General features: G+C 35.1%; 1 protein-coding gene across 3 annotated transcripts in view; it reads left to right on the forward strand.

The window, feature by feature from the left end:
• The window catches only part of ZNF148 (zinc finger protein 148), a 133,587-nt gene that overhangs the window by 80,415 nt on the left and 37,970 nt on the right, over window positions 1-15,202 (forward strand). For all 3 annotated transcript variants that reach the window (XM_057545334.1, XM_007182782.2, XM_057545335.1), the window contains 2 exons: window positions 7,565-7,688; window positions 8,907-8,990. In XM_057545334.1, coding sequence (XP_057401317.1) covers window positions 7,565-7,688; window positions 8,907-8,990 — 208 coding nt within the window. The remainder of the gene's footprint in view (window positions 1-7,564; window positions 7,689-8,906; window positions 8,991-15,202) is intronic.

Raw genomic sequence — 15,202 nt, forward strand, 5'->3', positions numbered from 1 at the left:
TGTGTTGCTTGTTTTAAATTCCTTAAAAACAGCTTTAAGTTTCTCAAATAATTGTAATGTGTTATGCTTAGAGGACTCCACTCTCTGCCAACACTTTTCCCAAATCTTGGATTTTGCCGTTACTAATATTTGAGTATATGTTACCATTGTGTCATGTTAGATTGGGGATCCGTACAGGAAGTATCACTGAAGTTATCTTACGGACTTTTAGTAAAAATATTAGAGCTTACACATCCATGTAGACCTGGCTCCCTTCCAACTAAGCTTTGTGGTGAGAAATACTGTAATGTTATGTCATTTTTAGCTGCCATGAATTTTAAGCAGTAGTTGCTTCCTGAGCCTTTATCATATGGCAAAGCTTAGTCATCTTAAGGTAGATTTGATACTTGAAAATTGCCAAAATACGTTTGGCAGCATGTCTGAAGAAGAGGGTAATCAAGCTAGGGAATGTTATCTTGATCAAGTTATTTGATACTGTCATGGAATAAGTTGTTTTATGAAAGCAAATTTTCTATATAATAAAAACTTGTCCCTTTTAAATGTTTAAATTTAATTTTATTTTAACCACTTTGTTGGAAATCTTTAATATGTTGTTTTCTTTTAAAACATAGTGCATTTGAACATAATTCAGCTTTTAATGCTCTGGGGTTGATGTTGTAAACATTAAAAAAAAAATGATACGTATCATAGTGAAGCCCTCTGGGAAGACTGAGATGTTAGGGCTTTTTTCCCCTCATCCTGAAAACTCCTGACTGCTAGACTTTAAGAGTTTTTTGACTGCTTATAATTGCTTCACTGTCTCATTCCTTAATGATATACTATTCATTTTTACATTGCTATACCTATGTGGCCACTTAACATTACCTTCCATTGCCCCTTTGACTCTTTTTTTGTTTTGTTGTGGATTAGGACTACAGAGAACTAAAGTTATTAGAAATGTATGAAAAGTTTTAGTAGACTTAATTCAGTCTCAGTGCATTCGTGTTGGTGGTTCTCATGGCTCTGCATTAGATCACCCAGAGGACTTTTCCAGTTATAAATACGCAGGCCCCATCCCCGGAGATTCTAATTCAGGTGATTTCCATTTATACTAAAAGAGTCCAGGGTGATTGTGATTTACGTGTTTTTTTTTTTTTTTTAAAGATCACCTAGTCTTTTTTTGTTGAATTTATTGTCCTGACTTTAATGTCATGTCCCTGCAGTACTTGGCAAGGTCAATTTTCACCCTATTTTTATTGTTCTTTGCAAAACCTCACATAAAATAGTCTACCCTTCCACCATATTTAACACTATTGTAAGAAATGAAATTGCTTTCCTACTATTCTGGTTCATTCTCTTTTAACATTCTTTACATACTAAAAAGGTTGCTCTCAGCTTTTCTTGTTTTCCAAACTTGATAGTAATAATAACTATTTTTATAGTGCTCTTACACACACTAGTATGTGCCAGGCACTGTTCTAAACACTTGATATCATTAACTCATTTAATCCTCACAACAACTCTGAGTACTGTTTTTTGGGTTTTTTTTAAATTTTATTTTATTTATTTTTTTATACAGCAGGTCCTTATTAGTCATCAGTTTTATACACATCAGTGTATACATGTCAATCCCAATCGCCCAATTCAGCACACCACCCCCCCACCCACCCCCCTGCCGCTTTCCCCCTTTGGTGTCCATACGTTTGTTCTCTACTTCTGTGTCTCTTATTTCTGCCCTGCAAACCGGTTCATCTGTACCATTTTTCTAGGTTCCACGTATATGCATTAATATACGATATTTGTTTTTCTCTTTCTGACTTACTTCACTCTGTATGACAGTCTTGATCCATCCACGTCTCTACAAATGACCCAATTTCGTTCCTTTTTATGGCTGAGTAATATTCCATTGTATATACGTACCACATCTTCTTTATCCATTTGTCTGTCAATGGGCACTTAGGTTGCTTCCATGACCTGGCTATTGTAAATAGTGCTGCAGTGAACATTAGGGTGCATGTGTCTTTTTGAATTATGGTTTTCTCTGGGTATATGCCCAGTAGTGGGATTGCTGGGTCATATGGTAATTCTATTTTTGGTTCTTTAAGGAACCTCCATACTGTTCTCCATAGTGGCTGTATCAATTTACATTCCCACCAACAGTGCAAGAGGGTTGCCTTTTCTCCACACCCTCTCCAGCATTTGCTGTTTGTAGATTTTCTGATGATGCCCATTCTAACTGGTGTGAAGTGATACGTCATTGTAGTTTTGATTTGCATTTCTCTAATAATTAGTGATGTTGAGCAGCTTTTCATGTGCTTCTTGGCCATCTATGTCTTCTTTGGAGAAATGTCTATTTAGGTCTTCTGCCCATTTTTGGATTGGGTTTTTTTTTTAATATTGAGCTGCATGAGCTGTTTATATATTTTGGAGATTAATCCTTTGTCCATTGATTCATTTGCAAATATTTTCTCCCATTCTGAGGGTTGTCTTTTCGTCTTGTTTGTAGTTTCCTTTGCTTTGCAAAAGCTTTTAAGTTTCATTAGGTCCCATTTGTTTATTTTTGTTTTCATTTCCATTACTCTAGGAGGTGGATCAAAAAAGATCTTGCTGTGATTTATGTCAAAGAGTGTTCTTCCTATGTTTTCCTCTAAGTTTTATAGTGCCTGGTCTTACATTTAGGTCTCTAATCCATTTTGACTTTATTTGTGTGTATGGTGTTTGGGAGTGTTCTAATTTCGTTCTTTTACATGTAGCTGTCCAGTTTTCCCAGCACCACTTTTTTTTTTTTTTTTTTGGCTGCATTGGGGCTTGAGAATCTCAAGTCTTAATAGTAAAAGTTTCTGGATAAATGAGGTATTACCACCCAACTTTGCTATTATGTGAATTAGGTGATAATGTTTTCCACCACAGAAACGTTTTATGAGGATTGTTGAGTTAACATTGATGAACTCTAAGAATCCTTTTCAGTAAAATATAACAATATTATCTTAATCCAGTATTATATATACTTTATAGGTCTTTTCAAACTCTTCAGTAATAGAATGAGATAGAGCAGAGTGCTTTTTGATTACCTTATTCTGAAATGTATCTCCTTTTTCATTGTCTCAGCAAGTAATTTGAGTGCCTGTTACGTGCCAGGATCTCTTATCAGGTACTGAAGAAAGGAACTGGGTTTTTTGTTATAACACTGTAGGTGGTCTGAGTAGAAATTGATTTTTCAGAGTTATGCTGAACTCAGGAAGGAAGAGCCTCTTCCACAAATCAAATAGATTATGAATTATATAGAGAATCCATTCCCAGCAATTTATTATACACCACCGGTTCCCAGAAAAGATTAGTGATTTTAGAATCAAAAAGATTCTAAATTGAGTGATTTAAAATGAGGAAAATTTAATTGAAAGAAGGAGAGAAATAGATATACTAGCTATTTGTCAAGCTTTCTCCTACATGTTAGTTTGATTGTGGGAGGAGCAGCTTTACGGTAAATAACTGATTGTAAGACTGGGGATGGAAATACGGAGTAGTACTTAAGAGAAAAACGAAGAAGAAAATTAGTTAAAAAAAAAAGTATTAGTATTTTATTTATCTAATTTCTGCAGGGAATTATGTATTCTGGGTAAATAATTTTTCCACAAAACCAAACCCTAATTTTAAAAAATATTTGGATGTAAATCTTTCTTTTAAAAAATTCACATACTTCTTTGCCTGATATTTAGGAAATATGAGAGAAATAACCTTTTCTAAGGCTCAGGGTCATTCTCCTGAACATCAGTTATTGATATCACGTTATATATACCATGCTTATAGTATAGTGAATTTCATGTTCTAGCACTGGCAAAAGCTTGCCATTTAGAAATGAAATTTGTTAATAAGTAAAATCAAATGCTGAGAGACAGTAAAAATCATGGAGAATGAAAGAAAGTGACAATGTGAGGGTGGGATATTAACGATAAGTAGGATGGATGGTCAAGATGTTTAGGTGGTTATTGCTATGGGCTACTTTGTGATTTTGTTGTATGTGTTTGGGCTTGCACTGTTCTTCCATTTCTGGTTGGATTTGGAGAGTAAAGGGAATTTTAGATCTCACTCCCCACCCTCAGTTGCAGTAAAGCAGCTCATAATAGGTGAGAATTTTAAACTGTCTCCTCCAAATTGTTTTTGGGGTTTTGGTGGTTTAGAAATTGATTTAGATTGATTTAAGAATGTATGATAAAACTTATCATTAGTTTAAAACATGCTTTAACAATTTCAGTAGTACATAATATACATGGAATGGGGAAAATCACATCTGCCTTTTAAGAAAATAAAACTTTCTCACTGAGGGGTGTCAGGTTTCAGTTATTTGGTGGCAGTGACCCTTGAGGAGTCAAAAATCTCTGAATTGAATAGGCAGAGGTTAGTGCTTCGTTGGATGAAAATTGGTATATTATTTAACATAGGCATTGCTATGTATATAGATAACTAGCTGGGAACAGATTTGTCTCAGAACAAAAAATGTATCTGCTAATGGACCGTGAGGTTAAGAAAGCAGATTAATTGAGGAGTTCCATTTGGTATTGAAATACTCTACTGAAAAATTCTGTTTTAAACTTATGAAACAGTTAAGAAAAAAAATCAAGTATGCTGAGTATTGTTTAGACTATTACTAATTTCTTTACTCTTGATGAAGCCCGGTTGCTTGATCTTTATAATGTACCATATTTCTCCAAAAGCAGCAGTGACAGGAGTCAAGACAAATCATGTGGAGATATTATAGCAGGCACCTTAGGGTTTAAACTTGGAAATTTCAAATTCTTCAGTTGTAATGGTGTTCATATGTTGAGGGGAAAAAGAAAAGCAAAAATATTTTATGGTACTAGTAGCAAGTAAGCCTGCTAATCTCAGGCAAATCCACTTACCTGGTAGATCACATTTTACTAAAAGATCTGGAAAGGATGTGAACAAGAAAAGAAGCCAAGTCTATACCAAGGAAGATAATTTTACCTGTGTTAATGAGCCATTTCTGTTCCACCAAGGAACTTTGTTCTTTACATACCCATTTCACTATGGGACTACTTAGTGAATTTGCAGAAAGTTTTACGAAGACTAGCGTGGTAAGCTGGGAGGATGTTCGGTGTGGGTAGTGGGCAGCCATATCAACAGACATTTATAGAGTTTCACTATGATACCGTTTGCATACTGGGGTTATAGTGGTGAACAAAACAGACAAAATCTGTCGGTTATATTTAAAACATTATAAATCGGAAGAGCCACTGGTGTTCTTCTGAGGCAAGATAATTTTCTTTTATATCGATACAAAGATGTGTGTTACCCCGGCCTAAGAAAAGAAAAAGATTAATATAAAGTTAAATACAAAATGTCCAACAATTTGATTTTTGTGTCATTGAACTTATAAATATGCTAGATTTTTCAGTCTGCTTATTCACAAGTCAGTGTTTGCTGTTTCATCCATAAAATCCACCCTGAATTAAGGCTTGAGTCCACAGTGAAAGGCAGCATTACCTCCAGTGCCAGAAAACAATGACCTAGAACTCCTTAACTCTTCATAAAAGGGCTTTGTACAGTCAAGGATTACATCCGTTTCACTTTAAGTAACTTGGGCCGGATTTGTTCCTTACAAAGCCTTTCCTTGCAGTTGCTATGCCACAGAAAGCTATTGAGTTGCCATGTTTTTGGCACTTGGATCTTCTTATTTGTTATCAACATATGGGAAAAAATACCTGATGCTATCTTGTTTTTATTCTGTTTCATATAAAATGTTTAACATCTTTTTGTTATTTTATGTTAGAAATATTTTGAATCATGTTTTAAAAGGTTTTGTGGTTTTTTGTTCATTTGTTTTACACATTGTTAACTTGAATATTATTTTGTGACTTGGAGGGGTTGAAAACATTTTAGACTGACTGACCAGAGATGAAACTTTCTGTTCTCACTGACTCTTCAGGAAGCTGTGACACCCACTTGCATTCTCCTGCCAAATGTTTCCCTCTGTGACTTTGGTACATAGACTTTGAAGCATTGTTGACCACATTGGCAGTTTGCCCAGAACCCACATGCCCTGTATAATTTGCATAATAAATACCATCGATTTACATATAGTATAGGCTGAATTGTCTTCCTGAATTTAAAGTAAAAAAATTTTTTTTTTAATTAAAGCCCTTTTTACTTACTTACTCCCTCTTTCTAGGTTTTGGGAAGGGTGTCATAGCTGTGTATTTACAGGCCCTAATCAGTTTCCACAGGACTTCGTATTTTTTAAGATGTTTGCTAGATTTCTCTACCCTGTGTGGTACACAGTTTCTTGGCTCCCACTTTGTATGCCCCCACCTCCAATACTGTTTCCCTCTCACTTGCCATATTCTTCCTGATCTTACCTCCTAATTTTCTCTGCTTCTTATCTTCACGTCATATTTTGTCATCTTTCTTCTCTCCTCAATAATGAAAAAAGGGATTATTTGTTATTTTCACTCTGCCACGTGTCTGGTGAGAGAGGCAGTTTAAATGTTGCATGTTGGACAAATGGTTGATAAACTGGAATACATGAAGCCCAAAGGTGAGCTTCTCTCTGGCACTGTCCAGACCTGGCCCAAGATATTCTCGACCACAGGAAGCACAGGCAGATGAGGTTGATGTCTTTGTCACCTGTCTTCCTTCCCCATACCCACTCTCATTTATTAAAGAATATGCTTAACAATAGTTTAGTAGTCCTAGAATAACCTTAGAGGTCCTAAACTGAACCAGACTCAAAATTCAGTTCTAGGATGACTTAAAAACTTAGTTTTCTTTTTTTCTTCTTTAAGAAAAAAGAAAAAGGAAAATGTAATAGGTAAGCGTTTGTATGGTTCAGAAAAATGTTTTAAGTATGTACAGTGTAAAACCTTCCTCCTGCCATATCTCCTATATGCCAAGTTCCCCAGCCATGACAACCAAGGTTATATACATTTTATGTATATGCTTCTCAAATAGTTTTCATGCATATGCAAACAAATACATATTGCTATATGTACTATCTTGTATACAAAATTAGCAAAATTATATACTAGATTCTGGACCTTGCTTTTTTTCTTACTTAAGAATAAATCCTCGAGCTCTTTCTATGTAAGTATATAGAGAGCTTTCTCGTTTTATTTTACAGCCACATGATATTAAATTGTATTCATTTTCCATGATTTATTTAACCAGTGCTATTTGATTGATATTTACGCCATGTCTAAAACAAGACTTTTGCCCTGCATATGTGATATTTTGAAATTGAAAATAAAGCTATACTCACCCTAGCAGAGAACACTTAGGGACTCTACTAGACATCAGGTTTGGAGAGGAGGGGACAGAGTGCTGAGATCTTACCTAACCAGCTTCCAAGGTTTTATTAGTGATTTTTACCCATACTGAGTCACATTGTACTTTCTTAAAATGAATGGTAACATTATTCTAATAGCCCTCTCAAGATTATTTAGGAAAAAATATTTCATAATTTCTGGTGACCGTTGTTTGCATTAAAAGGCATTATCTGTTTTATAAATTAGTATTATGTTTTAAAAATTTCTTTCTTTTGTTTCGCCTTTTTTTTTTTTTTTTAAACCAGATCCTTACAATAAATGAGGATGGATCACTTGGTTTGAAAAGCCCTAAATCTCACGTTTGTGAGCACTGCAATGCTGCCTTTAGAACGAACTATCACTTACAGAGACATGTCTTCATTCATACAGGTATTTCTTGAATTAAAGTGGGCTTATGGCCATTAAAATTATTATCTTTGCTATTTTCATCTTCTTGTAAATGTCATTCATTTCTAAGACTTTAGGTAACCTGGCATTTCAAATCAGAGAATTCATAGACCAGGATGTAAGAAGGAAAGCAGGAAAAACTTTAAATGAGAAAACAATTAGCATGGATGTGCAAAATTAGTCTTAATTGGATATTTATCTGGCTTAATGTGTTCTTTTTAGCTAGAGAAACAGTTAAAGAACTATGAACTATTAAAAGCCTGTCAACATTTATTTTTCTATGTAAGATGTCCAGAGGGAGTTTGAAATATGAATTTGGGAATCAAATATAAAAAATAAGAACATGAAGTTGTGGAGATCAGAACTAAAGACTGATCACAGATCTTTGGGGAAAGATTACTAGACATGTACGTTGTTGAGTTAAGGGGTGGGGAGGGAGACAGAGTAATAAGGTAGATTTGATGAACTGATAAAATACAGTGTCCCAGAAGCCAAAAGAGGAGAGAATTCCAAGGAGGGTAGGATCAACCATAGCACAACCTTCTGAGATGATAGAGAGAGACAGAGAGCTGAGAACAAACCATTAGAATAAATAGCAGGGAGATCATGAGTAGCTTTTCAGAAAGCAGAGCATAAGGGTTAAAGGACAAGTGGGTGGTGAAGAATTTGAGACATAGGGTAGACTACTGAAAGGAAAGGCTCCAACAGAGAGGGAACGTTTGAAGAGACAGGATTATTTTTTTTTTTAAAGGGGATGTTTAGAAAGTTCTGAAGGTTCTGGAGAAAATAAGTGAAAGGGCATAAAGTGGTGGTTAGCCAGGGAGAACAAGGTGGGTGGATCTTCCTCCAGATAAAAAGAAGAGATGTTTAAGACACACTTGGTAACCTGTAGAGTCCTTTCTAGCCTTGTGATTTTTAAATTCTATTTTAAATTGCTTTATTTATTTACTTCTTTTTCCCTTGAAAGATATAAATGAGATTTAATCTCATTTTTGTGAGGTTGTGAGAATGTGAATTTTTAAATCTTGGGGAGGAAATTGAGAGGAAATAAAATTCTGTTAATGAATAGTATAAAAACTTTGTGTGGATAATTTGGAATTTCCAGAATTTGGGCTTCTAAGGTTTCTCTTTCCTCAGAAATAGTAACTATAAACTGTGTTTTATCCAGTAACTAATTTGTGGATGTGAAATTATTTTAAGGTGAAAAACCATTTCAATGTAGTCAATGTGACATGCGTTTCATACAGAAGTACCTGCTACAGAGACATGAGAAGATTCATACTGGTGAGTGTTGCCTCCCTTACTAGGGTCATTAAAATTACCATTTCAAATATAGGGAAGAATTTTTAATAAGGAGCAACAACTTGTTGCAACTTTTGTCAGTTTTGTTTCTTAAGAGTATTTATCACAGCTTATCTTTTTTCTTCCTTCAGTAAATCAATGTTAACTGTTAAGACTTGGCTTAACGTCTGAGCCTAATAAATTACTTTGAAATAGAGTTTCATAATAGCTTAAAATATGTTTAAAGTGACAAATGGAAAGAAGTTTTTGTGAAATAGCTGTTTCCTTAGATGTTTAATAAGTTTAGAGTAGGTAAAATGATCATTTGCAATAATTAGCCAGGGGGATGAAGCAAAGTGCCTGAGTCCTAAAATAGCGATACCACTTTTTCCCCCTTACAGTTTCATGTATATAGCTTACTATATCAAGAGAGTTATAATCTTACAAATTGTAAACTTCCAGTTTTTCAGTCAAGTTGTTAAGGATTTAGAAACAAATATTTTGGAAGATCACTATAAAGGAACCCATACCTTTAAAAGTTGAGCCTCATTTTAGAGCAAACGTTTATTTGCATTTATTCTTTTTTTTTTTGACGAACGTAAAAGCAAGTTTTATATGTAACCTTGATTTAGTAAACTGTCGACTTTTGACATCTCTTAAGCATGATGAAAAGTGTTTCTTTAGAATTTATTTCCAGTATTTTGCCTTTTTGTGATGGAATAAAAGAGTTGGTAAATTTGTATAACTTTGGTTCTTACATTTAAATAGAATTGAAAATGATGGTGATAATATATGAACATTGAAAATATTAAGGTTCTTCATATATCTCTATATTAAGTAGTCAAGCAAGTACCTGCCCAGTGTTGTTATTTAGATGTGTTCTCATGGTGCCTGCAGTACCTGTGAAAGGGGATCCTTGGACAGTTTGTCATATAGAAGAAGCAAGCTTTTCTGCCTAATAACTTTCCTTAGCTTTATTGGCCCCTAACAAACATGCACATGGCTAGTGTCCTAAATAAAACTTCAGCTGTGCAGCACATCTGTATGCTTTGATGTTCTACTTTTCAAAGATCATTATGCACACCACCCATTTCAGTTTCTTAAGTAAACATTTTCCACCATTTCTAGATGGGAGAATACGAGGCACTTGGGAGGAAGAACAACGGTATTGATTTTTTTAAGTCCTGTTATCCTTTTTTTTTTTTTTTAATATTCTATTTTTTTTTTTGGCTGTGTTGGGTCTTAGCTGTGGCATGCGGGATCTTCGCTGAGGCATGTGTCCTCTTCCTTTTGGCACACAGGCTTCTTTCTAGTTGTGGCATGAGCGCTTAGTTGCCCTGTGGCACGTGGGATCTTAGTTCCCTGATCAGGGATCGAACCCGCGTCCCCTGCATTGGAAGGTGGATTCTTTACCACTGGACCACCAGGGAAGTCCCAACTTTATTGATTTTTTTGTGACTTATAGGTAAATTTAAAGTTTATACAATAATAAAAACCCATTCAGATAATGATAAATGAAAATGGTTAAATGTTTTGTATTTTTGTTTGTTTTGTTTTGTATGTGTTTAATACCTATTAGATTTTGATGATTTAATCACTCATTCAACAGAAATTTACTGAGCTGGCAGTATTTTTCATGTACCAGAAGTAGATAATAAAAGGAAGTTTCCTTGGAGTTTACCTTTTTAAAAAAAATTTTTATTGGAGTATAGTTGATTTACAATGTTGTGTTAGTTTCAGGTGTACAACAAAGTGAATCAGTTATACATATACATATATCCACTCTTTTTAGATTCTTTTCCTATATAGGCCATTACAAAGTACTGAGTAGAGTTCCCTGTGCTATACAGTAGGTTTTTATTAGTTATCTATTTTATATATAGTAGTGTGTTTATGTCAATCCCAGTCTCCCAATTTATCCACCACCCCCCCCCCCAAATCCCCTGGTAACCATAAGTTTGTTTTCTACATCTGTGACTCTACTTCTGTTTTGTAAATAAGTTCATTTGTACCCCTCTTTTTAGATTGCACATATAAGCAATATCATATGATATTTGTCTTTCTGTGTCTGACTTACTTCACTCAGTATGACAGTCTTTGGGTCCATCCATGTTGGTGCAAATGGCATTATTTTGTTCTTTTTTATGGCTGAGTAATATTCCATTGTATGTATGTACCACATCTTCTTTATCCATTCCTCTGTTGATGGACATTTAGGTTTCTTCCATGACCTGGCTATTGTAAATAGTGCTGCAGTGAACATTGGGGTGCATGTATCTTTTCGAACTATGATTTTTCTCTGGGTATACACCTAGTAGTGGGATTGCTGGGTCTTATGGTAGTTCTATTTTCAGTTTTTTAAGGAACCTCCATACTGTTCTCCGTAGTGGCTACACCAGTTTACATTCCCACCAACAGTGTAAGAGGGTTCCCTTTTCTCCACACCCTCGCCAGCATTTATTGTTTGTAGATTTTTGATGGCGACCATTCGGACTGGTGTGAGGTGGTACCTCATTGTAGTTTTGATTTGCATTTCTCTAATAATTAGTGATGTTGGAATTTACATTTTAATGGGAGAGATACACATATAAACAAGCCGAGTGTAGTAAGTGTTGTAGAGTTTTATACAAAATGCTCTTGTACCCTGAAGAAGAGCCAGATGTGCAGTCTTTTGAAGACTACATAGTGAAGGCAACAGAGAAAAACTGTGGGAGGCTCAGTTGAGGGGGGGGGAGACAGAGAGAGAAAGAATGTGTGTCTGAGTCTGAAAAAAGATTTTCAGAACAATACTTAACTTATTGTGCTCTGCTGTTTTCTATTCAGTTCTAGTAGTAAATTCTTTTTTACAGTGCTGGTCACAATTTTGTAATATCAGTTTGGAAAAATAATTGTGCTAGGCCATGGGGTATCTTGGATTTCAACAGGTTATATTGGGTAGTTAATGTTTATTGAGAATTTACTAAAACCGGATATTGTGCTAAATGTTTTGTTAAATGTCTCATTTAGTTCTCATTAATCTTGAAAAGGAGGCGCTATTGCTATCCCCAGTTTTTAGATGAAGAGGCAGTAGGACGCACACAGAAGTTAAGAAACTTACCGAAATTTGTATAACCTAGTATATGGGGGAGCCAAGATTCCAGCTCAAGTCTCTGCGACTCCAGACCACACAATGTGAAATTGCTAACTATGAAGAATGGGACTAGAAGCAGAACGATATCGTTTGCCTTTTTGAGTTTTTCTTGCTCTACCAGTAAGCCAGTTAAGGCTTAGCCTTCCTTGTGGGTTTAGTAACATCTAAAAGGGATGGAAGCAAAGGCTGGAGTTATCATGTTATGGAGAAGATAGGGAATTGAGAGGAATCAGGGCAAACCAGTCACTATGGTTCCTTAACAGAGAAGTTTCTTTTGAAGAGAAATGTAGTTTTGCTTCATTGTCCCCAGCCCCTCACCTCCCAGATGGAACTGATACAAAGGAAATAGATTTTCCTTCTTTACTTCATTGTTCTTGATTCTTTTTATAGACTCTTTCTGAAGATAGTAAGATATTTTTGTCTTATCAAGTTACTTATAAGCTGTACTGAGCTGGGGATATATATTTAGAACCACGTATACATTCTCCATCATTTATTATTTTGTCCTTTTGTCTTTCTTTCATGTTTTAAATGGCTTTTATTTTTGGAGGGGAATAGTGCCCTAAAGTTTGCCCATGTCAAGGCTTTCTCTCTCTGTAGGCTCTTCGTTTAGAAGAATGCATTGAAATAGTTATGGCAGTAAAAATGTTTTGCATATGTTTATCCATTTTTCTTTCCTTTTCTTTTTTCTTTTTTTTTTTTTAGGCAAAACAATATATTTTTTTAATGTTTATTTTTATTTATTTATTTTTCTTATTAGTCATCCATTTTATACACATCAGTATATACATGTCACTCCCAAACTCCCAATTCATCATACCACCACCCCCACGCCCCTGCCGCTTTCCCCCCTTAGTGTCCATATGTTTTTTTCTCTACCTCTGTGTCTCAATTTCTGCTCGGCAAACCGGTTCATCTGTACCATTTTTCTAAGTTCCACATATATGCATTAATATACGATATTTGTTTTTCTCTTTCTGACTTACTTCACTCTGTATGACAGTCTCGATCCATCCACGTCTCTACAAATGACCCAATTTCGTTCCTTTTTATGGCTGAGTAATATTCCATTGTATATATGTATCACATCTTCTTTATCCATTTGTCTGTCGATGGGGCATTTAGGTTGCTTCCATGACCTGGCTATTGTAAATAGTGCTGCAGTGAACATTGAGGTGCATGTGTCTTTTTGAATTATGGTTTTCTCAGGATATATGCCCAGTAGTGGGATTGCTGGGTCATATGGTAATTCTATTTTTGGTTCTTTAAGGAACCTCCATACTGTTCTCCATAGTGGCTGTATCAATTTACATTCCCACCAGCAGTGCAAGAGGGTTCCCTTTTCTCCACACCCTCTCCAGCATTTGCTGTTTGTAGATTTTCTGATGATGCCCATTCTAACTGGTGTGAGGTGATACCTCAGTGTAATTTTGATTTGCATTTCTCTAATAATTAGTGCTGTTGAGCAGCTTTTCATGTGCTTCTTGGCCATCTGTTTGTCTTCTTTGGAGAAATGTCTATTTAGGTCTTCTACCCATTTTTGGATTGGGTTGTTTGTTTTTTTAATATTGAGCTGAATGAGCTGTTTATATATTTTGGAGATTAATCCTTTGTCCGATGGTTCATTTGCAAATATTTTCTCCCATTTTGAGGGTTGTCTTTACAGCTTATTTATGGTTTCCTTTGCTGTGCAAAAGCTTTTAAGTTTCATTAGGTCCCATTTGTTTATTTTTTATTTTATTTCCATTACTCTAGGAGATAGATCAAAAAAAATCTTGCTGTGATTTATGTCAAAGAGTGTTCTTCCTATGTTTTCCTCTAAGAGTTTAATAGTGCCCGGTCTTACATTTAGATCTCTAATCCATTTTGAGTTAATTTTTGTGTATGGTGTTAAGGAGTGTTCTAATTTCATTCTTTTACATGTAGCTGTCCAGTTTTCCCAGCACCACTTATTGAAGAGACTGTCTTTTCTCCATTGTATATCCTTGCCTCCTTTGTCATAGATTAGTTGACCATAGGTGCGTGGGTTTATCTCTGGGCTTTCTATCTTGTTCCATTGATCTATATTTTTGTTTTTGTGCCGGTACCATATTGTCTTCATTACTATAGCTTTGTAGTATAGTCTGAAGTCAGGGAGTCTGATTCCTCCAGCTCCGTTTTTTTCCCTCAAGATTGCTTTGGCTATTCGGGGTCTTTTGTGTCTCCATACAAATTTTAAGATGATTTGTTCTAGCTCCGTAAAAAATGCCATTGGTAATTTGATAGGGATTGCATTGAATCTGTAGATTGCTTTGGGTAGTATACTCATTTTCACAATGTTGATTCTTCCAATCCAAGAACATGGTATATCTCTCCATCTGTTGGTATCATCTTTAATTTCTTTCATCAGTGTCTTATAGTTTTCTGCATACAGGTCTTTTGTCTCCCTAGGTAGGTTTATTCCTAGGTATTTTATTCTTTTTGTTGCAATGGTAAATGGGAGTGTTTCCATAATTTCTCTTTCAGATATTTCATCATTAGTGTATAGGAATGCAAGAGATTTCTATGCATTAATTTTGTATCCTGCAGCTTTACCAAATTCATTGATTAGCTCTAGTAGTTTTCTGGTGGCATCTTTAGGATTCTCTGTGTATAGTATCATGTCATCTGCAAACAGTGACAGTTTGACTTTTTCTTTTCCAATTTGTATTCCTTTTATTTCTTTTTCTTCTCTGATTGCCATGGCTAAGACTTCCAAAACTATGTTGAATAATAGTGGTGAGAGTGGATATCCTTGTCTTGTTCCTGATCTTAGAAGAAATGCTTTCAGTTTTTCACCATTGAGAATGATGTTTGCTGTGCATTTGTCATATATGGCCTTTATTATGTTGAGGTAGGTTCCCTCCATGCCCACTTTCTGGAGAGTTTTTATCATAAATGAGTGTTGAATTTTGTCAAAAGCTTTTTCTGCATCTATTGAGATGATCATATGGTTTTTATTCTTCAATTTGTTAATATGATGTATCACATTGATTGATTTGTGTATATTGAAGAATCCTTTCATCCCTGGGGTAAATCCCACTTGATCATGGTGTATGATCCTTTT

The sequence above is a fragment of the Balaenoptera acutorostrata genome, chromosome 4, assembly GCF_949987535.1.
Source record: "Balaenoptera acutorostrata chromosome 4, mBalAcu1.1, whole genome shotgun sequence".
Taxonomy (NCBI): domain Eukaryota; kingdom Metazoa; phylum Chordata; class Mammalia; order Artiodactyla; family Balaenopteridae; genus Balaenoptera; species Balaenoptera acutorostrata.